The sequence below is a fragment of the Leptosomus discolor genome, chromosome 2 (genome assembly GCF_034619465.1).
Source record: "Leptosomus discolor isolate bLepDis1 chromosome 2, bLepDis1.hap2, whole genome shotgun sequence".
NCBI classification, from domain to species: domain Eukaryota; kingdom Metazoa; phylum Chordata; class Aves; order Leptosomiformes; family Leptosomidae; genus Leptosomus; species Leptosomus discolor.
The window spans coordinates 128,058,965-128,084,764 of NC_141392.1; the positions used below are offsets into that span (position 1 = coordinate 128,058,965).

Here is a 25,800-nt window from a genome sequence, read left to right on the forward strand (position 1 = left end):
ATGGCCCCCCGTGCAGCGGAGCTCCTGATTTCACCTAGTATGTCCCTGTGGTTCATAAGCCAGCCCATTTCCCAGAAAATCTCGCCCAGTTTGCGTGGCTTGGCTCTGACCCCGCCAGGCAAGGAGCCCGCTGGGCCCCAGGGACGCTGTGATGGCTCCTCGTGCAGCCCAGTCCCACCTCTGCTCGCAGGGGCGCTCGGCTGTTCCGTGCTGTCACGTTTCCCTCTGCTTTGGTTGGTTTCCTGCAGCTTCTGCCTCTGGTGTCCCAGCGCAGTGCAGACCGGGGACATCCAGGGCTTCGCGCGCTGCCTCTTGGGGAGAAGGGCCCCGGTTACCGGGCTCGGGGGCTCGTTCGGCCGCGCCGTGGCTTGGCCCATCTCCAGGGACGGCCGGCGTGCAGCAGTGTGGGTGGGAGCAGTAGCCCTGCTCTAGCTCAGCCGTACCTTGTACTCGTCCTCTCGGACGCTTGGTCCCTGCCCTGGATGTGGTCCCCGCCTACGGGGCTTGTTCTGCCTCCACCGTGGCTCCGTGAGCAGGGCTGCCTGACATGTCCACGCGGCCCTGGGGGTGTGAGCTGCTGCTGCTGCTGCTGAGCCTCCTCACCCGTAGTTTTTCTTTATTTGCAGGTCCCTGAGGGAGTCGAATGTGTTGGAGTTCGTGGCAGTCCCAGGGGAGCCGTGGCCGTGCCGTGTCGTCAGCCATGATTCCCCAGTGACAGGTACCTCAGGGCCAGAGGAAGGGGGCACTTGGATCACTGCTGGTGCTTTCGACGTGTGTTGTGCAGCCCCAGCCATTCAGTCAAGGTGTTGCCGTCACGGCACAGGAGCCGCGCCAGCCGGGTCGAGCGGCTGACGGCCGTGATGTCGGCGCAGCCGTTGTTGCCGCTCCGGTGCTGGCTCCTGCTTTCCTGCCAGGCAGTCTGCAGTGAGGGCATGTCACCCGAGACGGTGGTCCCACCGCCCCCCGTCTTTGAGCACGTTCCTTCCTGCTCTCCTCCTGCGGTACCTCCCACTGACAACCATTTAAATTCAATCCCGGCCCAGTTTCCATGAGCTGTTCAGTTCCCACCTCGCTGGAAAGTGCTTTGTCACCTGCGGTGACGTGGGGCACCACCTTGCTCGTTCCCGGCAGAGCAGGGTGAGCAGACTCCTCGGTTACCTGAGCTGTCGCTAGTGCCTGCCTCTTCCCGTGCCAGTGCTCCTGCTCTTCTCACTGTGCTTCAGATGGAAAGACCAGCAGAGGCTGTTAGAGGTGGAGGGGGCAGCGATGCTGTGGAGGTGTAAGGTGTAGAGGGTAACTTTCTGGGGTATGGCTAAGGAAGGTGCAAGGAGAACGGTGGAGGGGCTGGCTCTGCTGTCGGGAGGGGTTGTGCTGTGGCCACGGACTCGTGACCTCCAAGTAAGGGAAAGCTGACAGATTTGCCTCCTCTCTCCGGGGATCCCCTGGTTTCTGGTCACTTAATGAACGGGCTCTTGGGTCCTTTGGCTTGGTTGTCTCTCCCACAAACTCAGCAGCAGCTTGGGTGATGCAGGTTTTAATGCAGCACTTGGGACATGGGGGAGTGCTCGTCAGAAGGGGCCGCTCCCCACGGGCTTCAGAAACTGCTGCCCCGGGTTGCAGGGCACGTGGAGGAGCTCTCTCCTCCCGGGACTGCTCAGGATCCGACCTCTCTGGAGGAAGCACTTCTGCCATGGCAGTGGGATGTTCCCTGCTGTCCTGTGAGCAGCCCCGAGGAGGAGTAGCGCGTGATGGCAGTTCTGATTTGCCCTGGGTTTTCCCCTGGGCTCCCTCCAGCCAGCCCTTGCTGGGAGCTCCCGGTGCAGGCTGGGCTCGGGAGCTTGTGTCCACAGTGACAAGCGCTGGCGTTCAGCTGGGCCAAGTCTGTGGCTCTTGGGTGCTTGAACTCCAGTGGAAGGTCGAGCTTCAGCCCTGCCTCTCCCTGGGGTGGTGAGGGGTGTGAGTATTGTACTGCCGTGTGTACGCATGGCTCGTCACAGGGCTTGCCTTCCTTGCAAAGATGGCTGTCTTCCCCGCCTCGGGGAGTTCGGGAGGGCCTGTGGCTCTGGGCTGTGACGCCGAACTGAAGGGGACAGGATGAGGCAGGACAGAGGTGGCCCAGGGGCGCGTGGGTGGCTGGCGACGGGCTGTGGCTGCCTTGCCCCAGCTCCACGGGGGGCTGGTCACCTCGGCACTGTCACCCCGGGCCTTCGGGACAGTGTGGGGACGGGGCTGGCTGGGGGTGACCACGGTCGCGCTGGCCAGGCAAGAGGTGATTGTGGGAGCTCACGGTCCGGTGCTTTTGTTCTTGCTGGTGGCCGGCGGGAGGGAGCACGTCAGCTGGAGAGGTCAAGCAAGGCGGGAGCGTGCTTGCCGTTTCGGGGCGGGCTGCTGCCGTGCCATGTCGGTGTGCAGCGTGCAGGAGTGTTCCCGGTGCAGGAGGAGGCAGAGGCAGGAGCAGAGGGAGGCCGGTGCCCCTGGCAGGGCTGTGACCCGCCAGAGGAGGGAGGATCTGGAGCAGCCCCAGCAGGGGCAAGGTCCCGGTGCCAAAGGACTCGTGCCGGGGCCAGGGCGCTGCTGGCAGGGCCGGCCTCGCTGTCGCAGACCCCCAAGGTCGGCTGGCTGGGCCTGGGCTGGCCTAGGGGCTGCGAGGAGCCCTGTGGGTCTCGGCTTGTCCCGGGGCCGCCGGGGTGTTCTCTGGGGTGTGGCCGGCGGGTGGCCCTGGGGTCCGGCAGGGCCCATGGGCAGGGCGGTAGCAGGGTCCCGTGGGTGCCGAGGGCCCGTTCCCCGGCCCGGGGCCCAGAGCCCTCTCACGTGCGGTTCCTTCGCAGGCTGAGCAGCACCGGCTGCAGCTGGAGATGGTTCAGCCGTGGCCGGCGGGGAGGATGCCGGCTCTGAGGCCCAGGTAGGAGCCCAGCCATGGGGACCGCACCGGGGCTGGCACCTCCCCGCTGCCCTCTGTAGCCCCACAGCAGCTGGCTGCCACCCCGACGGGCCACCATGGAGCGACCTACGGGGGCCCCCCGGGCCCTTCCGCCTCTTGGGCTGCTTTGGGCAGAAGCCACAGGCCGTCGGAGGGGAGAGGTCACCAGAACCGGAGCTGGAGCCCGAGGAACCGGAGGAGACATGCGTCGCGCTGCCCCTGGGCGAGGGCGGGGAGCTGGTGGAGTGTCCCCTGTGCCTGCTGCCCCAGCCACCCGAGGCCTTTCCCAGCCCAGCCTCCTGCGGCCACCGCTCGTGCCGGGCCTGCCTGGAGCAGTACCTGTGCCTCGCCGTCAGCAAGAGCCGCGTGCCGGTGGCCTGCCCGCACTGCCCCGCCACGTTCCGGCCCGGCAACGTCCACTGCCTCCTGGCCGAGCCCGCCCTCCGCCACCAGTACGAGGAGTTCCTCCTGCGGCGGCTGCTGGCGGCCGACCCTGGCACCCGCTGGTGCCCCGCGCCCGACTGCAGGTGACCGGCCGGCCCCTCGCGCAGCGCCGGGGGCAGGGGGCGGCGTGGGTCCCCCCTTCCCGCGCCGGTGGAGGCGGTGGGCTTCCCCAGCTGGGAGCTGGCACGCAGCAGGCTGCGCCTGGGTCCTGCCAGCCTTTTCCAGGCGCGGTCCCCTTGGTCCCGTGTGGGGCTGGGCCTGCTCAGAGAGCTGTCCCGATCCCTGTCCCGGCTGCAGAGCTGGGCAGCTATCTGTGTCTGCCAGGGTGGGTGCTCCTGGCCGTGCCAGGCCAGTCCGCGCGGCCCCAGGGAGCTGGGTGGGTGCTAGACGGCCGTGCTGCAGCCTGAGCTGGGGAGGGTCTCCTGGCTCTCCTGGGCAGGGGCTGCAGCTCTGGCTCAGCACGGAGCTGGACCTGTCACGGCATAGCCTGGCTGCGCCGGGGAGGGGAGCAGCTGCATGCTGTGCGGGGGTGCCGGGAGGGCCGTGGGCACCACTGCCCCCCCCCCCCCACTGGCCGCCTTCTCCCCACAGCTACGCCGTCATCGCCTACGGCTGTGCCGAGTGCCCCCGCCTCACCTGCGGGCACGAGGGCTGTGGCACCGAGTTCTGCTACCGCTGCCGGCAGCCCTGGCACCCCGAGGGCCCTTGTGCGCCTGCGCTGCTGGCCCCCAGCCTGGCTGACCCCGTGGCACGGCTGGCCCACCCAGAGGACGCGGCCCACGGTGAGACCCTGGCCCAGGGCGGGAGCGAGCAGGGCAGGGGTTTGGCACGGCCGCGGCGCAGTCGGGTGCCTTTGTGCCTTCCTGCCTGCAGGGACGCTGGAGCCAGGACCCAGCGGTCCCCACTGGCCACCTCTGTGTGGAGGGAGGTAGCCCCCCATGTTGAGCTGGGGGTGTGGAGCTGGACCTTGCCATGCCTGGCTCGCCCTGACACCCGTGGGACGGGCTGCGGTCCTGGGACAGGGTGTGGGGGTGGACCTGCACTGTCCTGTCCTGCTCCCCCCGGTCCCATCTCATCTCCTTGCCCCCACCAGCTGAGGCCGAGGACATCAAGGTCTGTCCCCGCTGCAGTGCCTTCATCATGAAGATCAAGACGGGAGCTGCAACCGCATGAACTGCACCGTCTGCGGCTGCCTCTTCTGCTGGCTCTGCCTGCGGGAGATGTCGGACGTGCACTTCCTGAGGTCCGTGCGGGGCTGAGGGCCACAGGCTGTGCTGGGGGCGGGGGGTGCCGGAGCTGTGGGGTGGCTGCAGGAGCTGCCCCAGGGCCGAGCTGGGGGTGCTGTGGTGCTGGGCTGGGGGCCCAGCCAGGAGCTGTGGGGCTAAGATGGGGGGCAGCGAGGCCCCGCTGAGAGCCACGGCTGTGTGCAGCCTGGTTTGGGGCTGGTGGGGGGCAGCAGTGGCCTGTGCTGCTGGGGCTGGCCGGGCTGGGGCGGGGGGTGGCTGTCGGCACCCCACAGGCGGGGTCCCGGGTGGCAGCTGGAGCTCAGGGCCGGGATGGGGCAATGTGGCTTCTGCTTCCCTGGTGGGCCTGTGGGTTGCCCCCCAGCGCGAGGGCGAGCCGTGCCGGGTCTGCCGGCCCCCGCGCAGGAACCGCTGGCCCAGCCCCGCTCTGTCCTCACAGCCCCTCGGGCTGCACCTTCTGGGGGAAGAGGCCTTGGTCACGGACCCGGAAGACCCTGTGGCAGCTGGGCATGGTGCTGGGGGCACCTATGGTGATCTCCCTCGTCGTGGGCATCGCTGTCCCTGTCATTACCGTTGGGATCCCCATCTACGTGGGTAGGAAGGTACTGGCAGGGGGCCTTGGAGTCCCCGTGGTCCTGCTCCCCGCTGAGCCTGGCAGCGCCTCGCCCCCTCCTGAACAGACACAGTGCTCGCTGCTGCCCACAGCGTGTCCCTGTGCCACCCCTGACTCCCCACGGCCCCTCCCTGTGGGGACCCTCTCTGCTGCCCACTCCAACACCCTCCGCCGGTGAGGGTACTCAGCCTGGAGAGGTGGGGTTGGGGTGGGCCAAAGGAGGAGGGGGTCTGGGGGTCCAGGGTGTTTTCCAGGGACACCCGAGCTGTGGTGGCAGCGCTGTCGTGGCTGCCTGTCCCTGAGGAGATGGAGGGCAGTGTCCGGGCAGGTGTGGTTGTGGCTAGAGCTCTGCCAGAGCCGGGAAGAGGCCCTGTCCCTGGGGTCTGTGCCCCGAGATCTCTGCAGAGCCCTTCACCCATCTTGTTTCTCCTCGAGGTGCTGGGCGAGAGCCGGAGGAGCAGCCTGCCGGGTTGCCAGCAGTGCCTCTCTGTCACCAGCAGTGTCCTCCTCTCTCTCTTTGTGTCCCCCATCATAACAGCCATCACCGTGGGTAAGTGTGCTGGGCCAGGACCAGGGGCACTGCCCACAGGCTGGAGAGAGCGGGGCCAGGGCCTAGGGACCCCTGCAGCGGAGGGTCTCCAGGGGATGTCCGAGGCTTGCGCCCAGGGGTCAGCCCGGCTGGGGCTGCCGGCAGGGGCCGAGCCACAGCTGCCCGTGCACCTGCAGGAGTCGGCGTGCCCCTGATGCTCACCTAAGTCTACGGGGTGGTGGTGCTGTCACTGTGCCGGAGCCGCTGGGGGTGCGGGGGCGGCCGCAGCCCGCCTGGGGAGCTCGGCGTGGTGGAGCTGGAGAACCTGACCAAGCGTGAGTCCTGCGCTGCCGTCTGTCCGCTGGCCCGTGCCCTCCGCCGCTGGGCCATGGGCCCTGGTCCTGCCTCGTGCAGGATCACAGGATCGTTGGTTCGGAAAAGACCTCTGAGATCGTCAAGTGCGACCCTCAACCCGGCGCCACCATGCCCCCTAAGCCGCGCTGTGGCCGTGACGTCTCCAGAGCCAGGGGCTCCCTGTGGACCCATGTGGGTCCTGCCCCGGGTGGTGCCACACTCACCTCTGTCCCCGCGGGGCGGCTGCAGGCTGGTGTCCAGCGGGGGGGTGGGTGCCGCCCAAAGCGGTCTGGGATCACCTTGCTTGCGCCCCGTGCCGAGGGCTCTGGCGGGGAGCGGCCCTTGCGAACGGGGGCTCAGTGCCATCTCCCTCCACCAGTGAATGAGCTGTGGTCGGTGCTGCCCAGCCCCAGGCCGGGAGAGGACGGAGTCCCAGACAGGGCCACCTCCTTGCCCAGCAGCAGCCCACGCCACGGGGCGGTGTGGGAGGAGCGGGACGGCCGGTCAGCCAGCACGGCGGCCCCGGCGGGGAGCACGCTGGGCGAGGGCCAGGATACAGCCTGCAGGTGAGCCGGGGCCGTGGTGCTGGGGTGGCAGGGGGGCTGGCACATCCCCTTCCCAACAGCCTTCCCCACACCCACTGTACTGGTGGGACCTGGCGACATTCGCCCTGGGGCTGCTGCGCTCAGGCCCTGTGTTTGTCTGCAGGGAAGGCGCCAACATCGAGGTGGAGGTGTCGATCGAAGCAGCGCCGCATCCTGCCCGGGAGCAGAGCCTGCGCAGCGCCTTGTCGGGGCAGAGCCTCTCGGGGGACTCCCTGGGAGGCTCCAGTGAGAGGTGCAGCGGCGCAGGCGTCCCCGCAGTGAGGGGGCTGTGCTGCACAGAGCGGGGAGACCCCCGGTCACAGGGCCACCGCCTTGGCTCCCACTGCTGGCGCACAGATCCCTCGGCGGGGCATCGCCTGCCCCGTGAACTGGCTCCTGCACCCTGCGCCCAACCCCATCGCCCCCTTCCCCCAAGGCAGCCTCGGGCTTTGGCACTGCTGGGAAATAAAACTGCTCTCGGACCGTCTGTCTGTCTCCGGCGGCACAGCGCCACAGCCCCCTGCTGGCACAGTCACGTCCCAGGTGTGGGTAGGGGGGACACGTAGGGCCGGGAAGCAGGGGAGAGGGGGGCTGTTCCCCTGTGAAACGCCCCAGCACAGGGAGCGCTGCAGGTGCAGGACGAGCACGGCCTGGGGCTGGCAGCCGGGAGGGTGGGATGATGCTCAGCCGGCACCAGCGAACCGAGCAGCTCGGGTAGGTCCTGCGCGCCCCCAGCTCCCTCCCTGGGGCAGCAGCACACGGCTGCCAGCAGACCAGCCTCACGGGCGGTGTGGGACTGGGGGGCCATGCGCTGCGTCGGGGCAGAGTTGGGGCATACGCAGCTCTCGGTGCGGTGACCCGTGTCTGTGTCAGCGTCCCTGGCTGCCCTGGCAGGGTATGAAGAGGGCCTGGGGCTGTGCCCTCGGCCGGCTGTGGGTGACACTTTAGCGTGTGGGGTGCCACAGGACGGGGACTTACCTGGATCCTTGTTGCGGTGGGACAAAGCAGGAGGGAAACGTGTGGGGAAGGTCCTGTGGCTTCGCCTGGCTGGCAGAGGTGCCAGTGGTGGGGCTGCCCACAGCGCCCGGGGCCCTGGTGGCTCTGGGAGTGCACGGCTCCACACGACCCTGTGCTCCTGCAGGGGGGAGCCCCTGGCTGGGCATCAGGTCAGCCCCCGGCCCCCACCAGAGCTGTGGTGCTCCATGTCCTGCGTCAGCTTCCTTTCACACCCCACGGGACGCTGGCGCGGGCTGCGGGGCACCCATTCCCGTGTGTGGGTGAGGACAAGGTGGTGGCGGCCAGCCTGGCTCCTCCATGCACAGCTGCGGCCACCTACCCCGCCTGCAGGCAGCCGGGCGGGGAGCGCCCTGCGCAGGCTGCAAGGTTGGGGGGGCGGCTGCCCCTGCCCCCAAGCTGCTGGGGCCAAGCAGCTCAAAGCTGTGGGTCCTGATCCTTGCCTGGGATCCATCCTGCAGCCAAGCCAGCGTGGAGGGACCGTGTGGTGATGTCACAGGCTGCAGGTGGGGGCACTGAGCCAGACGGGGTGCGCAGTCTCAGGCAAGTGGGATCCTGCCTATGACCGTCTGACTCCACTGTAGTGTCCTTGGGAGAAAAAGCTGCTTCTGAACATTCAGCTGGTGAACCTTCAGCAGAGTCCAGCAGCGCCTCCCAGCACGGGCGCAGGGACTGGTACGGACCAGGGTGGGGGTGGGTGCTGCCCACACCATCGCCCTTCCCCAGCCCTGCACGGTCACACGATGCTCCACACTCTGGTGATCCACCGACCCCAGCACGTGATGGGTGCTGCTGCTGTGGTGCCCGTCTCTCACCTAGAAGCCGTCAGGTCATCTCCCTGGACCCAGGGCTGACACCCCTCCCCGGGTGATTTTGCCCTGGGGGTGCACAGGACACACACCCAGAGCTGCCCAGGACGGCCGTGGTCCCATAGCTGCCCCCCGCTCCCATGCACCCACACCCAGAGCTGCCCTTAGAGAGCCGCTCCCCGGCTGCCAGGGCTCCTCGCCTACTGTCCGCGGTACAGCTCCTCTTTGCGGGAGCTCACACACAGGCGTGTGCGCGTTGCTGCCACCACACACCCCCCACACGTGCCTGCACTCACATGAAGGAGTCAGGGGCTGAAGGTGGATTTTAATAAGGCAACAGGACAGACCGTGATGATCAGGCACAGGGCATCGCCAGATTCACGTCCTCCCTAGTCTCTACTTACATGCAAACAGACACTTGTATTCCCTTATCCCCGTTTCCCATGCGTGTTCCTCCCCAAATCCTCTAAATCCCTCCCTTTTCCCACCTTTGGTTCCTCCCCTACACACGCCGTGATAAATCCTGTGCCATGCCCGAATGCTCTTTCCCTGCAGCCCGTAATGTGTCCCACACCCCTAGGCAGCCACAACTCTGTGCAAGGTGATCTGGAGCGCCCAGTGAGGTGTGGTGATGGCCTGGACAGCCCTGGGAAGGGCCCGGGGGTCTGTGGGTTGGGGCCCTTCACCTGTCCTTGTATCTCTTTGTCCTTCCAGATTTTTGGACATTGGCCTTTGAGGGGCTGGTGCTTCTCTTATGGTGGGCCTGAGAGTAGCTGGGTCAGGTTATTAATCAAATTACTCCTCCCGCCGCTGTTTTTTGTGCCTCCTTTGTGTCTGCAGCTGAGCTTATTACCTCACCTGACAGCCTGGGCTCCCCGGTGCCTTCGTAACCAACTCCCAGACCTCTGGTTTCTCCCAGATCTGTCCCACGCCACACCAAAAACTGGCTCCCAACTTCACCCACTCACCAGCGAGTCCAGCCTGATATTTGGGGGCGAGTGCACGTGGAGGTACACGTCCGTCCCAGCAGGCTGGTCTCTCCCTTTGCTGGCACTCAGACCCACACAGCCCCAGCTGCAGTAGGAGTGTGGGCACCTGGGAAAACATCTAGAAAAGATCACTTTGTGGTGATCCTTTTTTTTTTTTTTTTTTTAACTACACACGACTGGCCCTTTTTACGCCAGTTTCCCACGCTCGTTCATCATCCCCAGTCCCTCCCTTCCCCCAAAAAGCCCCCAGCAGTCCCTCCTGCCCCACATGCTCCCTGCCCCAGATCCCACAGCAAGTCATGAGCCCTGCAGGCAGCAGCCCCCATCCCACAGCAAGTCACAAGTCCCATGGGCAGCAGCCCTCGTTGCCGCCAGGGGTGTCTCCCACCGTCTCCCGTGCACCTCAGGCAGCCCTGGGCCTGACTGTCCTCGTGGGGGGCCCCATGGCAGCCAGGCCAGGGGCCTCCGCTAGCTCCAAAGAGGTGTCCAAGAACCCTCCCTGGCACCGCTCCTCGGCTCCCTGACTCGTGGAGACACACGCCAGGCAGTCTTAGCAAAACACCCAAGTCTGTTCCTTGAACAGTTTCGGTGGGTTAATGAAAACAGCTGTAGATGTACGATAATATCACAAAGCATTTTGATTAACAACGAGCATGATAAAACACCAATAGAGCACATGGTACGTGGTCTAAACCCAGTCACAGCTCAATACAAATTAATAACATGGGATCACCACTAACCACAGTCATTTTAGGGGACTCCACAGACACTGGTGCTAACTCCTATGTCAAAAACCTTCTTCAATGACCAGGAAGAAAGTTTAAAACTAAGCTGTCTCGACACTGATGCTTCACAGCAGGAATGAGACGGCAAGCACACGACATTTCAGACAACCAGTGTTTCTGACTCCACCAAGTGAAACTCTCTCAGCTCAGCCTCCCAGGGCACCGCTGCTCCGGGCACCCCGTCCAGGACTGGGACTGACGCTTCTGCACGAGGCTCTACAGCATCGCTACTGTCCCCCTTCTAAAAAAAGATGTGTAGAAAGCAGAGGGACTTAAGAAAACACAAATGCTTTTAGGCCTAGAGAAAATAATTCTGCTCTTTCCTGTGACAATTCTGTCTATTCAGAATTTGGGGGCAACTTTGCCAGCACGTTCACAGTAGGGAGGAAGCATCAGGTGCTGAGCTGCCCCTTAGCCAGAGTGGTCCTGAGACAAACCCATCTGGCAGCAATGGAAGACACCCTGAGAAGAAACCCACTTTTGCAAAGGAAAAAATCCTCTCCTGGCTGCTTTACTCTGCCAGCACCGTTCTAGGGGACGCATCAGCTCATCCAGAAAGTTTGAGCACAAACAGCCTGAGCGGCAAGTCCTAGCGTGGCACCTGCGGGTGTCTGTGGCTCTGAACCCCCAACCCCGAGCAGGGCTGCAGGAGCCCAGCCTGGATGATCCAGGGACCGAGACAGCTCAGGTCCGGACACATCACCACTGGAGAGCCACTGGACAGAGAGACTCATGCTCAGGGCCACCAGGGAAGAGGCTTGAAGACAACATGACATGCACCCATCCAGGCTGGTGAGGCATGGGCGGACTCAACTGCAGAAGCCGAGACAACGGGCCAGGGGCAGGAAGGCAGACTTCCATCTTCAGCGAGGGGAGACTTGCAGTGCGAGGCATCGCCAAGGGCACTGCCCCGTGCCACAGGAGCCCCCGAGCAGCTGGAGGAAGTTGTGCCCCACGACCTGGCCTGCGGGCCCCATCTGCACTTCCCTGCGCTCCCCACCACGCCAGGCGAAGGGGCACAGCAGCAGGGAGCAGCAGCTGACCTTTCCATCAGTGGTTTATAGCCCAGGGACTTCACTCCTGCAGAGCAGCTGCAGCATCGACACCTACGAGGTTCACACCGTCCCAGCACACCAGGCAGGAGCTGCCTCCTGTCACACCTTGAAGAGGGCACGCAGCTAGACAGGGTGCAGCCTGCTGTGGGCAAGTTACCTCAGGAGGGTGGCTGGTGCCCCTTCAGCAGACACACGCTGTCTCCAGAGACTTGTCTCCTGCTCTGTGTGCCACGGGCTGTCCTCGGCTGTGCCGTCGCAGGGTAACGGAGAGGCAGCAGGCCCGAGCACTGCAGCAGCGGCTGGCGCTCTGCAGCCACGCAGCAGAAGCCATGTGCTCCTTTGTGAGCTGCAGAGGACAGACATTCTCCCCATCCCACCTTCCTCATCCCCCACCTCCAGGAAAGAACCAAGGACCAACAGTACAGCTATGTTTTCTGGGCTTTTAGTTTGAAAAAAGTATTGATTGAAAGTGTACAACAGAATGAGGTGTGGCAGCAGCACCACAGCCAGATTGTTTCACAAATAAAAACAGAAAGGGCCTTAAATAATCGGGTGCAGATTAAAAAAACCTCAACGGTGAAAAAGTTCTTCCCTCCGAACAGAAATTCACAGGCACAGAAATGGCAACAACCACATGGAGACAATGGGGGGACATCCTCCTCCTACGCACAGGGCTCTGTGCTCACAGGCCGCCGGCCACAGCGGGCTCCTGCGCTGCAGCTCTGCCCTCGGCTCCCTCTTTGGAATGGTTACAGATGAACAGTGCGACATGCCCTTGCTAACCAGACCCGCCCCCCCACCCCCCAACCAGGACACGGACAAACAAGGCCTCTGCTAAGGCTAAAAAAAGGACAAGACTTGGGAGTCTTGAGTTCAGCATGTTTAAGAAACGAGAGTCTGGTGAGCGCACAGCCAAGTCCCTGTGCGGGGCCTGCTATTCCAGCTTGGCCTTCTTGTTGTTATCGCCGCCATTCTCTTCTGCTGGTGCTGCCGGTGCCGCCACGTCCTCCAGTTTCCGCTTCCCGCTTTCAGCGGGCGGGTGTGTATTACGGGGTTTGAAACTGATAATGATGCAGGTCATGTTGTCACAGCCGGTGCCATCCCCTGAGGTGTCTGGAGCCAAACACTGATCCAGCAGCTGAGGAGGGAAGGACGGGACAGTTAGCAGAGAGCACGGATACAGCACTCTGAACCACCGGAGACACGGGGCCCGCTCAAGCAGCCGGCAGCGGCCTAGGGGCTGCCAGGCCAGAACGGCGCGGGCTGGGCTCAAACACTGTTCGCCACCAGAGAAGGGACAGAAACAGCCTCAGCAGCCCTGGTTCTCCGAACGCGGACGGCACCCTTGCTCGACAGCGACCCAGAGGTCAGGAACGCTGGTCAGGGCACCGAAGGAACTGGGTCCCAGTTCAGAGGCGTCTCGGCTCCTGTTCCAGCCAGCGTTGCAGCCCGCGTGCTGCCAGGGACCCGAAGCGCTGAACAAACCAGTCCGACGGGGAGGGAGGGCAGAGCCAGGCACCAAGCTGGGACGCAGAATCACTGTGTGCTGCAGGGGTGGCGGAGCTCTGGACCTTACCTCTTCTACAATGGAGGAGAGCGGCCTCAGGACTCCATTCTCATCCTTTTGGGTGATCTTGGACTGGATGAAATCCACCACTTCCTGGCTGCTCATCACATTCCTGCAGAGCAGAAAGGTCAGAAGGTGAGTGAAGGGAGCAGTCAAGCCATAGCAACCAGGGCCCTTGGGCCTCCCCGAGGCCCAGCTCCAGGGAAAGACCAGAGCAGTGATGCCCAGGAGGCACAACGGCTCCCTCGTACGCACCAGATGCCATCGCAGGCAATGACCATGAAGTCGTGGTCGTCATTTATTGTCAGCACTTTGATGTCAGGCAAGGCAGAGATCATCTGTTCTTCTGGAGGCAGATTCTTGTTCCGCTTGTAGAAGTGATCACCTGTAGCAGAGAGGGGGAGCACTTCTGTCGTTGGGCCCCGGCAATGCGGCCTACCCCGCATGGCGAGAAACACCGCCCCGCCAAAGGGAACCCCAGCAGAATCGGAGCCGGCGGTCCCACAGCCGGAGCAGGTCAGGCTGTGGGCACAGAGAAACCTGCCACGTGTCCGAGGCATCAGCTCTGGCGAGCCCAACGCGCCGTGACCACACCATGGGAAAGAGGGGCCAGCTCAGCGTCTCTTCACCCCAACCCATGTGCCACCTCCCCCCTTCCCAGGGCAACGCCAGGCCAACAGCGAGCTCCAGCAGCAGTGCTCACGAGACGAGCTCTCCCACGTCTCGGAGTGGGATGTGCAGCTCGGTCCAGCACCGGCTCGGCTCTGCTGGGCTCACACCAGCTGCGCCTTTGCCCGAAGCTCAGGCTGTCCCGGCCCGGTGTTTCAGCGCCATGCCCCTCACACTGCTGGGTCACGTCTTCCCAAAACGTCAACGGCCAAAGCTCACTTGAAAAAGTGGATCCTCAGCTCTGACTAGCAGGCTTATCTGCAGTTACACCCTAGGAAAGGGCTTCTAGGGCCCCTGCAAAACAGTAGGCAGGAATGTCAGCGTCTCTCTAGATGGACAAACTCCTAGTTTCTGTCCCAACTGCCGTTTTTATCTCCTTACCCTAGGACAATCATCTAAATGGTTTTGGTACTTCTCCACAAGTACTCTCCACTCACAGCCTTAGCTGCTGACATTTCCTTCCCTGCTCTGCGTTATTCCCTGCCCCTTCCTTAGTGCCTCCCAGCATCCCGCCTGCTCAGGCTGTAACCATCAACTGAGCCAAGACCTTGTTTGGCTGCCCAGTCTCCTGAGCCTTTAATCACTCCAACACTGCTTGTAAGAGACCAAAAGATGAGTACAAGCAGCAGTGAGGTGCTGCCTAAAGCACTGCAGCAAGGGGGATGGAGTTTGTGCAATGAAAAGGCAAGGCTGGCTCAGGAACAAACGAGCCCAAACTGGTACACAGCAGGGTCGTCCCCCAGCAACCCACCAAGGTGCTTCAACAGCCTGCTAACAGGAAAAAGTCCTGTTCAAAAGTCAGCCGTGGTTTTGAGACAGTTCATATGAGGCGGTACCTGACAACCCAGCTGCTGGCACAGCAGCCTTGGAGGCTTCAGGCTCTGTCCTGCGCTGGAGCCTGGCAGGTGCTACGTGTGGCTTCCCACCGACGTCTGCCCGTGTCGTGGCCATTCTCTCTAACTAGACTGAGACCTCCCCACATCAAACATCGAACAGGTTCTACTCATCATGCAGTTAAAAACTGTTCCTAACTTGGCAGCTGGCAAGTGCTGGAAGCACAGACGTCCCGAGCACAGCGCTCCGGGGCAGGCACACCACGTTCACCCCCGCCCTGCTCACCGATGGCCCTGGAGAGGTTGAGGCCACCGTTCACTCTCCCATCCATGGTGACCTTGCCACCAGCGTTCTTTATCCTGGCCAGCTCCACCTCATCCTCCGGCTTGTGGTCGTAGGACATGTCAACGGCTTTGCCACCTTCCGACACCACGCAGCGCGAGTCTCCGGCGTTGGCCACAATCAGCTGCTTGCCCCGGATCAGCGCCACGACAGCCGTTGTCCCACTGTCAGAGCCAGGCTGCGAGAGAGAAATGATTTTGATGAGACTCCTTTCTCTTGCTCGGTATCTGGTCACCAAGGGAACCAGCACTAGCTACCACCTGCGGTGTCCCAGCCCCCGAGATGCTGCACCTCACCTCTTCTTCCCATGAGGACGCACAGAACAACGGAGAAAAAACGGAGGGAAGCGTGAAACACGGCAGCAGCAGCGTGTTCACTGAGAGGCAGGGTCATGCAAGACCTGTGTTCCAGCCTCACAGCACACCGGTGGTTCAGGATTCTCCAGTGTCCAACATGTCCTGCTACACCCTCAGCTCTATCGGTTGATTCCAGCCCAGCCTCAAGCAGAAGCCCCATCGCAACCCAGGACGTCTCTCCAAAGAGAGAAGGTTGGCACCTTGGAAGCTGCAGTCCCCTTTTCCCGACATCCCGGGCCCCGGCCCGTCTGCCAGCACCGCCGTGGGCCGAGGAGCCACAGCCTTGGCCCGGCAAGGAGCAGCGCTCTGCCCGGGAGCAGTCCTGCCCTGTCCTGCGCTCCCCTTCCATGCCAACCCCCTCCAGAGGTCTCTGAGCACAGCAAACCCACCGGTGGGGTCAGCCTCTTCCGATCCCGACCTGCTGCCCAGACCCATGCCCTACCCCTCAGCCTTTTACACGAAGTCAGGCTGTCAGCAGCCGTGTCCCGCCTCAGGAGAACAAAAGGGATGTTTCAGCCCCATGTGAACGGGAGTAACTCCTTGCTGAGTCCCCCCCAAGTGCCCTTGGCTCCACACTACACTGCAGAACACAAGAACAGGGTGTGCACCTCCTCTTTCCCCTCCATGCCTGGTAACAACATTTCCTCCTCTTCATCCTCATCCTCCTCTGCTTCTTCAGTGTCATCTTCGTCATCTTCATTCTCTGCCTCTTCACTACTGTAGCCATCCTCATCTTCACTGCATTCCTACAAGAAACAAGAGAGACCACCAGGAGTCACACAGGACACTCCCAGTGACCCCCGAGACAGCTGGTCCCTCCATCCCGGGGAGAGACAACAAGTTTGCCCCAGAAGAGCGAGACGACCTGCTGCATTTCCCCCACACCTGATGTCTACAGTCAGAGCAGCGACTTCCAGCCACCACAGTGCATGAAGGGATGGGGCACGCAGCAAGCCCAAGGGCTATCCGTTACGGCCGCTGCACGGATGAGGGTATGTTTCCTCCAGGGTTATCTAGACAATCCCCGACACTCCCATGAGATGGCCTCGAGGTATCAGCCTGAAAAACCTACTCCTAGGACACACCTAGGATGAGCCAGAGGCTCGTAAGCTCAAGTACCACAGCAAGCAATGCATTCTGCCCAGCCAGAAGGCCACTCTGTCCCAGTGCTGTTTCCTACCTCACTGTCTTCCTCCTCTTCCTCAACCTCATCTGACTCATCCTCACTGTCCTCAAAAAATTTGGATTTGGTTGTGCGCTGGGGCTTTCCCGTAGAGGAGCAGGAGGGCCCGGCCTCCCCAGTAGAAGAGGTGACGGCCTCGTCACCTTTGCCTAGTTCAGGCTTCTGCAGAGCAGGGCTGTTGCCTCCAGCGCTGGCTTTGTCTGAGGTGGAGGAAATACCCGTGATTTCTTCATCTGGCTTCCCATTCTTCCTCTCCTTGTGGTCGGTAAGCTCCCCTGGGTCAGCCTCTCCATTCATATTTGACTCCCCATCATGCTGCTTGCCTGTCCCCTCTGCAGCGCTCTCCCCAGCTGGAGCTAGAGACTTGTTTTTGAGGTTCTTGGTGCAGTTTTGTCCGTAACGTGTGAGAAGTTCCTCAATGGTCATTGTGGCTTCTTCATGCAGAAGAGCAGCTTCCTCGTTATCCACTAAAAACGGAAAGGGGTGAGGACAAAGAGGGTCAGAAAGCAGGACACACCACCACGGCAGCAGCTGCGCAGCACACGCGGGGCCCGGCAGCGAGCGGCCCTGGCTGGAGGCTGCTCCTGCGGGCGGGTTTCAGTGGTTGATCGCCAGCAGGCACCGCGGCAGCCAGGCCGGCACCGTCCCACGGCACCCGGGCGCTGCAGAGCCAACAGCAGGGCGGTGGCTGCCGGCCCATCCGACGCACGCAGGCTGCGAGCCACCCTGGTGCCCCAGCTGGAGGGCAGCACGGAGCGAGGCTGGAGGGTGAAGAGCCTCACGTTTCTCAAGTGCAGGCTCATCTGAAGCTGCGGGGGAAGCAGACAGACCACTTTCATGTGCAGATTTGTTCACTAATGCTGCAACCAGGAACAAGAAGTTTTTGTTATAGCAGTTGCTCCATGGGCCTTAAGCACCACAGGGATCCCAACCAGCTGCAACCCAGACACTTGCAAACAGATGACAGAACAGCTTGAGGCACTGGATGCATTACCTCCCCGCTGGGAAACTAGACAGAAAATCAGATTACTTTCCCCAAACTACGAGCCAATCACCACCGCTTCCCTGTTGACATCCCCTTGGTTATAACTTTCTTCGCTAGTTAATCCCAAAAGGAAAAGAAACACCCATAATCCCAAATCTCCTGAAAGGAAGGAAAAGGAAAGGAAAGGAAAGGAAAGAACCGACCAACCGAACAAGAAAAGGAAGGAAAAGACAAAGGAAAAAAAAAAAAAAAAAAGAAGAACCGACCAACCAAGAACCCACTTTGTCCCTGTCAGCTGGAGAATGAGGGCCAACAAATTCAGCATTTTCAGACCAACACACAGCATTCAAGGCGATGGTATCGCTTTACATCTGCTTCAAGGCTAGACACAAGACATTCAACCGAAAGCAGCATGGGATTCTACCCTGGGATTCACCTTCTAGCTGGCTTCATGGTCTGGCAAATACTTGCAGGAAAAGAACACTCGCTTCTTTGTGAGAAAAAGAATTGCTGAAGAGATCAGAATCTACTTCAGTCCGACCTGCAGCTGGTGTCTGCCTCCAGCCTGGGAGAGCGGAGCGCTGGACATCATACTGTTTCACTTCCACAACTTCACCCGCTTCCCACCTCAGAGGTTTCTGACACATCCTGGAGCTCTGCACCCCATGGAGCAAGCCCCACAGAAAACTCTGACAGCCTGGTTTGCTATTCACAGGATTAAGCTTCCAAACGAATCAGAATTCCCCTAGTGCCAGCCCAAAGCAATAAGGAGTGCTGAGGGATGGCAGTTCAACTCCACTGAAATTTAACTGAGAAATTTGGACAGAAAACCTTCTGCTAAAGGAGACCTGGCCCAACTGCTCTCAGTCCCTGTCCTGGAGCCACAGTCTTGTCTATTCAGTGGCATTTGACTTACCATCATCTTCATCAGCAACTTTCTCCTTCTCATCTTCATCATCCTGGGGTCGCCCAGCCATCTGAGAGAGCTCTTTAATCACCTCCTCAGTGGTGAGCTTGGCATCTATGGCTAAGAAAGCATCTTCCAGGGCCTACATATGAACACAGACATGAGAGCGTGCACAGTTTCATCTTCCTCACAGGATGCCTGCGTGTCACGCTGCACAATCAAGTCCTTCAGAACACACACCACAGAGAGCCACAGCACGGCTGAGGCTGGCAGGGACCTCCGGAGGTCACCTTGTCCAGCGCCCCTGCTCCCGCAGGGACACCCAGAGCCGGCTGCCCAGGACCACGTCCAGGCGGCTTCTGAATAGCTCCAAGGACGGAGACTCCATCACCTCCCCGGGCAGCCTGTGCCCGTGTCACCCTCACTCTGGAAAAGCGTTTCCCGATGTTCAGAGGGACCCTCCCGGGGCCCGGTCTGTGCCCGCTGCCCCCGGTCCCGGCACGGGGCGCCTCCGAGAAGGGCCTGGCTCTGTCCTCTCACCCCCTCCCCACGGGTACCACAGACAGGGCTCCAAGCCCCCCGAGCCCTCTCCGCTCCAGGCTGAGCCGTCCCGGCTCCCTCGGCCTTTCCCTCCAGCACAGACGCTCCAGCCCTTCAGCCCCCGGCGGCCCCTCGCCGGGCTCTCCCCAGCCTGCCCACGCCTCTGCCGGGCTGCGGAGCCCGGCGCCGGAGCCAGCTCTCCAGGGGTGGCCTCACCGGTGCCCAGCAGAGGGGAAGGACCGTCAACCCCCTCCGCTGCCCACGCTTTGCCCAGCGCAGCCCAGGACGCCGTTCGCCGCCTCTGCAGCGAGGGCTCGTCCTGGCTCAGGCCACCTCGGTGTCCCCCGGGGCCTCTTCTGCTGAGCCGTGCTCCGGACCACAGGGGAGGACGTTAAACGGGACTGGACCCGGTACCGGCCCCTGGGGTACACCGGGTGGTTACCGGCCCCCAACCAGACTCTGTGCCATCGGTCGCCAGCCCCTGGGCCCGGCCGTGCCACCAGCGCTCGCTGCCCCTCGCTGCCTGCTCATGCCCGCGCTCCCACAGCTGCTCCGGGAGCACCGCGGGGGACGCTGAGCCCAACCCTTGCTGGGGCTGGGGACAGGATGGCATTCAAAGCCGCTGGGCGGAATGGCTCAGCATGCGGGCTCCTCTACTGGTCAGACAGGCTTACTGGGATGAGCCAGCTCGGGATCAGCAAAGCGGGATACTTGGGTGTTTCAGCCTAGAGCAAGAGCCACAAACTGATTCAAGTTTTTGTAGGCTATCCTCAGTCTAGATGTAAATGAAAATGCCTGGGGGACTGCCTTCCCCTCACCCACACTGCTACAGATCCCAGCACCAACGCCCGGGATACCCGACGTCAGATCGGGCACGAGTACTACGAGGGAGAATTACACAGAAGAATCACTTGGTGGAAGCATGATATGAGCTAACCTCCCACTTCTGACAAAAGCTAAGCCCACCCCCGAAAAAACAACCCACCAAAACCACTCAAAGAACCAGCCCACACCTTTGACTGGAATAAGTCTGAAGATCATAAAAAAAAAAAAAAAGGAAAAAATAAAAGAAATAAAAAGAAAGCTGGAAAATAGAAGGTTTATCTTCAAAAACACAATCAACACCTGGTGTACACGCCTAGCAACAAGAAACAAGGAAGGGAAATTAAAATGCAGACAGACCTTGGAGGGACAGGGCCCTGCACATGAGTATTAGGTACCTAAACAAGGGCTCTCCTCTGCATTGGTGCTTACTTGTTTCAGGACAGAGCTAGATTCTTACCTTTTGCAATTTGCCTTCCTTATAGGCCTTCTGGTCTTTGATTATCTCAGGAAGATACTTGGCACAGTACAGGGCAACTTCTTCTCCTGAAAGAGAGCAGAAATCATTTAAAGAGGCTGGTTCTCCCAGAAGCAGAACGCGCTCTCGAGCAACTGAATTGCTGAGGCAGACCCTGGGACGCAGACCAGAGCTAACCCAGACACAGAAAAGCCGTGCAGCAGCAGCAGACTGCTGGGGATCCCACTCACTCCTCCCAGCAGGCTGCATCTCCAGAGCAGCAGGACTTGCTGACAACCCCCACAGACCACAATGAGCCCTCACCCATCAGGTTTAGCCAATGCTATAAGCTTCCCGAGAGGGAGTTTGGGCCCATCCTACCTCTGCTTTCACAGGCACGTGCGGGGATAAACCACAAGCAGAGGAAAAGGGAAGCTTCTGGCCAATGAGCAGCTGAAGGACTTTTAAAAGCTGGAAACACTCTGGCAGCTCAGTAATTAATACTGTCAAGTATGCAACAGAGCTCAGGAGAAGACATTTTTTGTGTTCATGAAGGCGCTATTCAGAGGAAGACGATCAAACAGAGCGAGGGATCGTGAATTTCTGTAGCTCAGCTCAGCAAGGGGGACCAGAAAGAACAGTGCAACTTGTAAGAGACCAGTCTAGTAATTTAGGTTTTGATATGAGAGGCAGAGAGCGATGTAGGACATCGGAACCTGGCTCACAGGTTCACATGAGAAAGCAAAAATAGAGCTAGAAACTGAGAAACAAACCGACAGCCCCAGCAGGGTGGCAGAGGGGCGGCAGACGGCAGGCAGGCGGAGGGTCCAGCCGCAGGGCGCGGCAGCGTGTGTAAGTCCGTGCTGGATGAGTCGCTCTCCATCAGCCGGGCAGGGAGGAGCCGTACGAGCGGGCTGAGCCTCCGCACGCTGCCGGTGCTCCACAGCCTTAGGCGAGGCGAGAGCCACGCGTGCTCCGTCCCTCCTGGCCACAGCCCGAGGGTTTTACAGCAGCCCCGCAGCTCTCGACCTCCACCAGCACAGCCCAGCTTCCTCCCTGCCGCCAGCCAAACCCAGGCCGTGCAGACAGCTGGGCACAGCGAGAAGTAAAGCAGGCAGGAGCACAGCTCCGTGAAGGGGAATCGAGGGGGAACCAGGAGATGGGTGGGAAGCAGCCAGCCATCAGTTAAGGGAGAGGCAGGGGGAACACGGCGGGAAGTGAAGAGATGGTGAGACTGAGAGAAAGAAAGAAACAGCAGACCAGGGACTTTTCCAACGTGCCTACAGAGAAGGGATCAAGCGGCCATTGACAAAGAACAGAAACTTTGCAAAACGGCTGCTGTTGAAATAGCGCTGCAAAAAGTTCAATGCTACGGATCCAGACAACAAAGAGACCGAGCTCGGTTCTGACCGCGCTCTCAGAAACGCCGAGTGGGAGGAAGAGGGGAGGAGAAACAAAAAAGGAAGATCACAGAAAAATAAGTGATCTGAGAGAAAAATAGCAGCGACCCTAGCATTTTAATGAGAACTTAAAAGGGAATACCTGACAGCCACAGACCTGGCAGAAAAACAAAAGGCTGGCAGGACCTTACAGGATCTCAGATGAAAAGGACAGACAATTAATGTCCATTGACAGGGGCTTGTGGAGGCGGATCTTGCCAATCCAACTTGATATCTGCTCTTAAAGACACTGGGATTTTGGCTGATAAAACTAAGCATGCTGATGTAACGGACTTTGGTAAGGTATATAATGCACATTTATATTATGTATAACTTAAACATACATACCTGTACATAAGACAGCATTTTGATTAAAAAGTTAAACTTTCAAGACAGCACATGCAGAACAGGGTAAGTAACGGCCAGCTACCAGTCATGAGATGAAACTGAACAAATCACACGAGAAGATGTGTTTATATGCAGTCCTGAGGACTGGCTCCAGACGACACCCTAACATTTTCATCAAGGAGCCAAAACAAAACAAAATTTCTGAGAAAATTGTAAATGGAAGGAGTGGTGAATAATGACAGTGACGGGTCATCCAGATCACTTGAGGAACTGGGGGCAGCGAGCGGGGGCTGCTCAGAGAGGTGCGGCTACCGAGGAAAACGCGTGCAGAGTCTTGGACCGCAGCAGAAAGCCACCCAGCACCACGAGACGGTCCTGGAACAGGGCAGGAACACACTACGTGCGTCCGTTCATTGAGGCTGCTTTTACCTGAAGCTAACTTAGCAGGCGTGAAACAGTAGCCCTGAGCACTCGCAGAGCACCCCGGCAGCTGCTACGTCCTTGTTCGTACGACAGGGATCGAGCGGACCAGCCCAGCCCAAAGGTGGCGGGGCAGTTCGCTGCAGGGGCGCAGCCTCTGCCACGGGCAGAGACAGACGTTCCAGGCAAGCTCCGGGACTCGGCCGAGACACGACGGCGACGGCTCCCATGTAAAGGCTTGGCCGGCAAGCAAGGCGGTGCATCGAGCGTGCCTCAGCAGCCCGACGAGGGAACCCAGGGAAACTGCAGGAATACCTAATCCCAAAGCAGGGACCACAGGACAGGAGACAGGCCCAGCGCGCTGCTGACCTGGCTGACGGTCACCGCAGGGGGCACCTGCGTTCTCCTCCAGCTTCCCTTCCACCTTGCCATCCCTCCTGTCTGCCCAGTCTGGACCAGCACGATGGCGCTGACATCTCTCACTCGTCTCCTTCTGACACTCTCCGGGGCACTGAACCGCGTCACCAGAGCGTACGACAGACACGGGCAGGGCATCGGCACACAAGCCCTGCAGCTCTTCAGAGGCTTCCCCGAGGGTCTTCGGCCAGCGCTAAGCAGGAACGGGGTGGGTAAAAGCCTGCATCGCTCGTACCAGGTAACTGCTCCAGCAGAAGGGGCTGGCTGCAGCTACCTGCCGAGATCAGAGAGGGGGAAGAGAGCGACCGAAGGGCGCCCCTGCCCCTGCCCAGTGGGGTCTGCAGATGAGGCAGCAGCTCTGTGCAATCCGTGCTGCTGGGAGCAGTTGACAGATCTAATTATACCAGTGTGGACATCTGATCACCCGCCAGATGGAAGAGATGACCGAACGCTGTGATCTTTCTGCCACAACTAGGGACAAGGGATTTTCTTCACAGCAACAAGTAGCTTGATCTGAGAAAGCCAGCAACAGCTTTGCAGCCTTGGCCCCAGGACACCCCCTGTCAGCAGGCAGGGCATGGGGCTGGAGCACAGCCTGCGGGAAGATGCCTGCCGCATGCCTGGCAGCACTGCGCAAAGCAGCGCCGTAGAGTAAGACCTTGCTCTGGCACCACAGAAGCAGGAAGCCAGCCCTGACACAAAAAGCTCTGGCAGTTAAACAAGCCACTGATTTGAAACAGGAACACTGAGATTCAGTAGTGACCCGGGAACGTCCAATGCGCCCGACTGTGGCTACCCAAAGACAAAGTACTGTCGGAGAATTTGCAGGTGCCACAGAAGACAAGAAACCTTTGCTGCTTCCAGCACAGGTGTCACAACAGACGCTTTGCTGCAAACTGATGAGGCTTCACACGGGACCCTTTTGCCAGGCTCCTAGGCTTCTCTCTTCATCAGCTGCAGCTCACCCTCAAAACAGACCACCTCTGTAAGCAGAACTGGTCATGGCGGTGCCCCATCTCCCTTGGTCAGAGGATACAAAGGTGCTCACTTACAGTGTTTTAACCTGGAAAACCAGGATTCTCCTTTGGAGTCCCCTGGCTGTGGAAGACGATCCACCAAAAGCAGCTCTCAAATCTAACAACAGGTGTCTGTCCCTCTAGTGCACAGGAGGCAGCTATCGCCCAGCATGCAGACCTCAGGTCTAGCTGCTCGCACAGCAGTCACAGTGAGATCTAACGGGTTTTATAAGCTGAGTCAGTAACTCAAAGCACGTTGCTGCCACACTGGCCAGAGAAACTGAACTGGCTCAAGGAAATTAATCTTCTACACACAGACAGACTAAAACATTCTGTCTCAGCACTTCCGGACCTGTTGCAGCAAGAAACCCACCAGGTTTTTCCCACTGACAAAGCCCTTGTGAGAGCACAATAGAGAAGCTCTGCTCCACCCAAGGTCCTGACCTGCACACCGAGCACCCTCTGCGACCTGGGCAGCTGTGGCGAGGGAGCCTGATCTCAGCCTGGGTGCAATCAGCGCGATTACCCAGCAGATGCTAACGGCTCCTCTCAGTTCATTATGTAACGTACCCCTGGGCTGGGTTACAGTTATGCCAAAATCAGCCCACCCATCACATTTTACCAAGGTCTCGTCTTCATTAAGTATCAAGCCCCCTCCCTCTGAGGGCAAGGATGACGGCAGCAGCAGCAGGGGTGAAGAGCCAGCTAATTACGAAGGCTGATTTAGACACCTCAGTCCTGCTTGGCGCTCTTCACCGAGGTCCTCCTCTGCCAGTTCCACTAGGGAGCAAAGCATTGAGCCCCATGATACTCCTACCCTGTCGCACAGAATTAGGGAGAAGAACAACTACTTGAGAGACACCAGCTGCGACTGAGTAATCCTGACTCCCTGGACAGACCACAAAGATCTCACCGCAAAAGACTTCCCCACGCTTTTTACAGCCACTTGCTGCTTTTCTCTGATGGTGCCTCACCTACTACAGCACTGTCTCAAAGTTTCCCTCACTTCTGCAGTTACTGTGTTATACACACAAACTCACACTCTTACTACAGCTGTATAGAGAAGCAACAGGCAATCCACCAGGATAAAATATTCCCAAAACCACTCATGGGCATCAGAAGCGACTAAAAGCCCCAAAATCCCCTGTCAGCAATGAACTAAGAGCTCAGGGGCATAGAGCTTCCTAAGCAGACCTACAGCAAATGGCCCTGGGTGCCCTCACCTGTAACAAGCATTTGAGATAACATTTCCAGCAAAATGGTGAAAGTTGGGAAGAGCTCTTTGAAGCACAAAACTGACCTGCAAAGCAGTAAAACAGAACGAATTTTCCAAAGATGCAAACACCCAGAAAACAATTTTGTTCAAGCAAGAGAAAGGTGCATGCATGAGTACAATACAGCACAGCAAGGTAAGTGTGAGGAACTGCCACATGGGCTCTTCCCCTCACCAAGGTGGGCAAGACCACAGGACTGTCTCTCCCCAGGGAGGAACGAAGTCTGTTGCCTTTAACTTCCAGACAGGGCTCTGCACACTCCAAGGTGCATTTTGAATGGCAATAGGAGTCCTGGTGCTGACAGTTTTAGGACAGCAGGGAAAAGAAATCCTTACCAAACGCAATTTCCACTTCTTCACGCTTCCCCGAGCAGCGGGACAGAGGAGAGGCAGAGGTACAAAAGCAGAGCCTGGCACCCGTAGGTGTGGAGTGACTTCAGCTGTCAGGGACTTCAAAAGCCTTCAGGGGCTGAGCACTTAGAGAACACAATTACTCAGCTATAACCACAATGCATAACCAACAATGAAGCCAGGATCACACCTTCCACGTCTCCAGCGTGAAACTCACGGTAAAACTCGCAAAGTCTCCATGAATCATTTTATTAATGTTTTCTAGAGGAGCAGCATCCAGCTAAGTAATGCCAAAGCCTCGGCGGCATTTCCTGCTTAACATGACACGGATGCAGTACAAGGAAGGTCTTCAGGAGGCTAAAGTAAAACATAGAATGTGTAGCACTGAATTGAGCGAAAAAGCAACTATCTGGAGGATTCTCCAGAGTGTGTCCTTTCATGTTCCTACAAAATCACAAAGAGAGACTGCTTCTGTTTGCGAAAGAGCACGTGGCCTTTCCAGGATGTCTGAACGACTGCGCGGAAAGGTGAAGG

The 25,800-nt window shown here is 59.8% G+C and overlaps 2 protein-coding genes across 2 annotated transcripts in view; one reads left to right on the plus strand and one right to left on the minus strand.

Annotated features, from left to right (window-relative positions):
- Window positions 1-12,178, plus strand: LOC147416124 (uncharacterized). Its single transcript, XM_086460516.1, is given in 21 exon segments — window positions 1-118; window positions 249-408; window positions 627-718; window positions 919-1,001; window positions 2,165-2,464; window positions 2,962-3,018; window positions 3,020-3,447; window positions 3,956-4,146; window positions 4,458-4,511; window positions 4,514-4,607; window positions 5,048-5,210; window positions 5,657-5,771; window positions 5,948-6,085; window positions 6,484-6,670; window positions 6,813-6,966; window positions 7,309-7,359; window positions 8,287-8,377; window positions 9,092-9,178; window positions 9,431-9,521; window positions 11,600-11,681; window positions 12,029-12,178. Coding segments are annotated over 21 exon segments (2,886 nt in total).
- The window catches only part of PPM1G (protein phosphatase, Mg2+/Mn2+ dependent 1G), a 23,060-nt gene continuing 9,419 nt past the window's right edge, over window positions 12,160-25,800 (minus strand). The window contains exons 3-10 of the mRNA XM_086461803.1: window positions 20,006-20,091; window positions 18,193-18,325; window positions 16,289-16,758; window positions 15,717-15,854; window positions 14,696-14,930; window positions 13,163-13,292; window positions 12,917-13,019; window positions 12,160-12,478 (exon numbers count right to left, since the gene is read on the minus strand). Coding sequence (XP_086317929.1) covers window positions 12,275-12,478; window positions 12,917-13,019; window positions 13,163-13,292; window positions 14,696-14,930; window positions 15,717-15,854; window positions 16,289-16,758; window positions 18,193-18,325; window positions 20,006-20,091 — 1,499 coding nt within the window. The 3' untranslated portion in view covers window positions 12,160-12,274. The remainder of the gene's footprint in view (window positions 12,479-12,916; window positions 13,020-13,162; window positions 13,293-14,695; window positions 14,931-15,716; window positions 15,855-16,288; window positions 16,759-18,192; window positions 18,326-20,005; window positions 20,092-25,800) is intronic.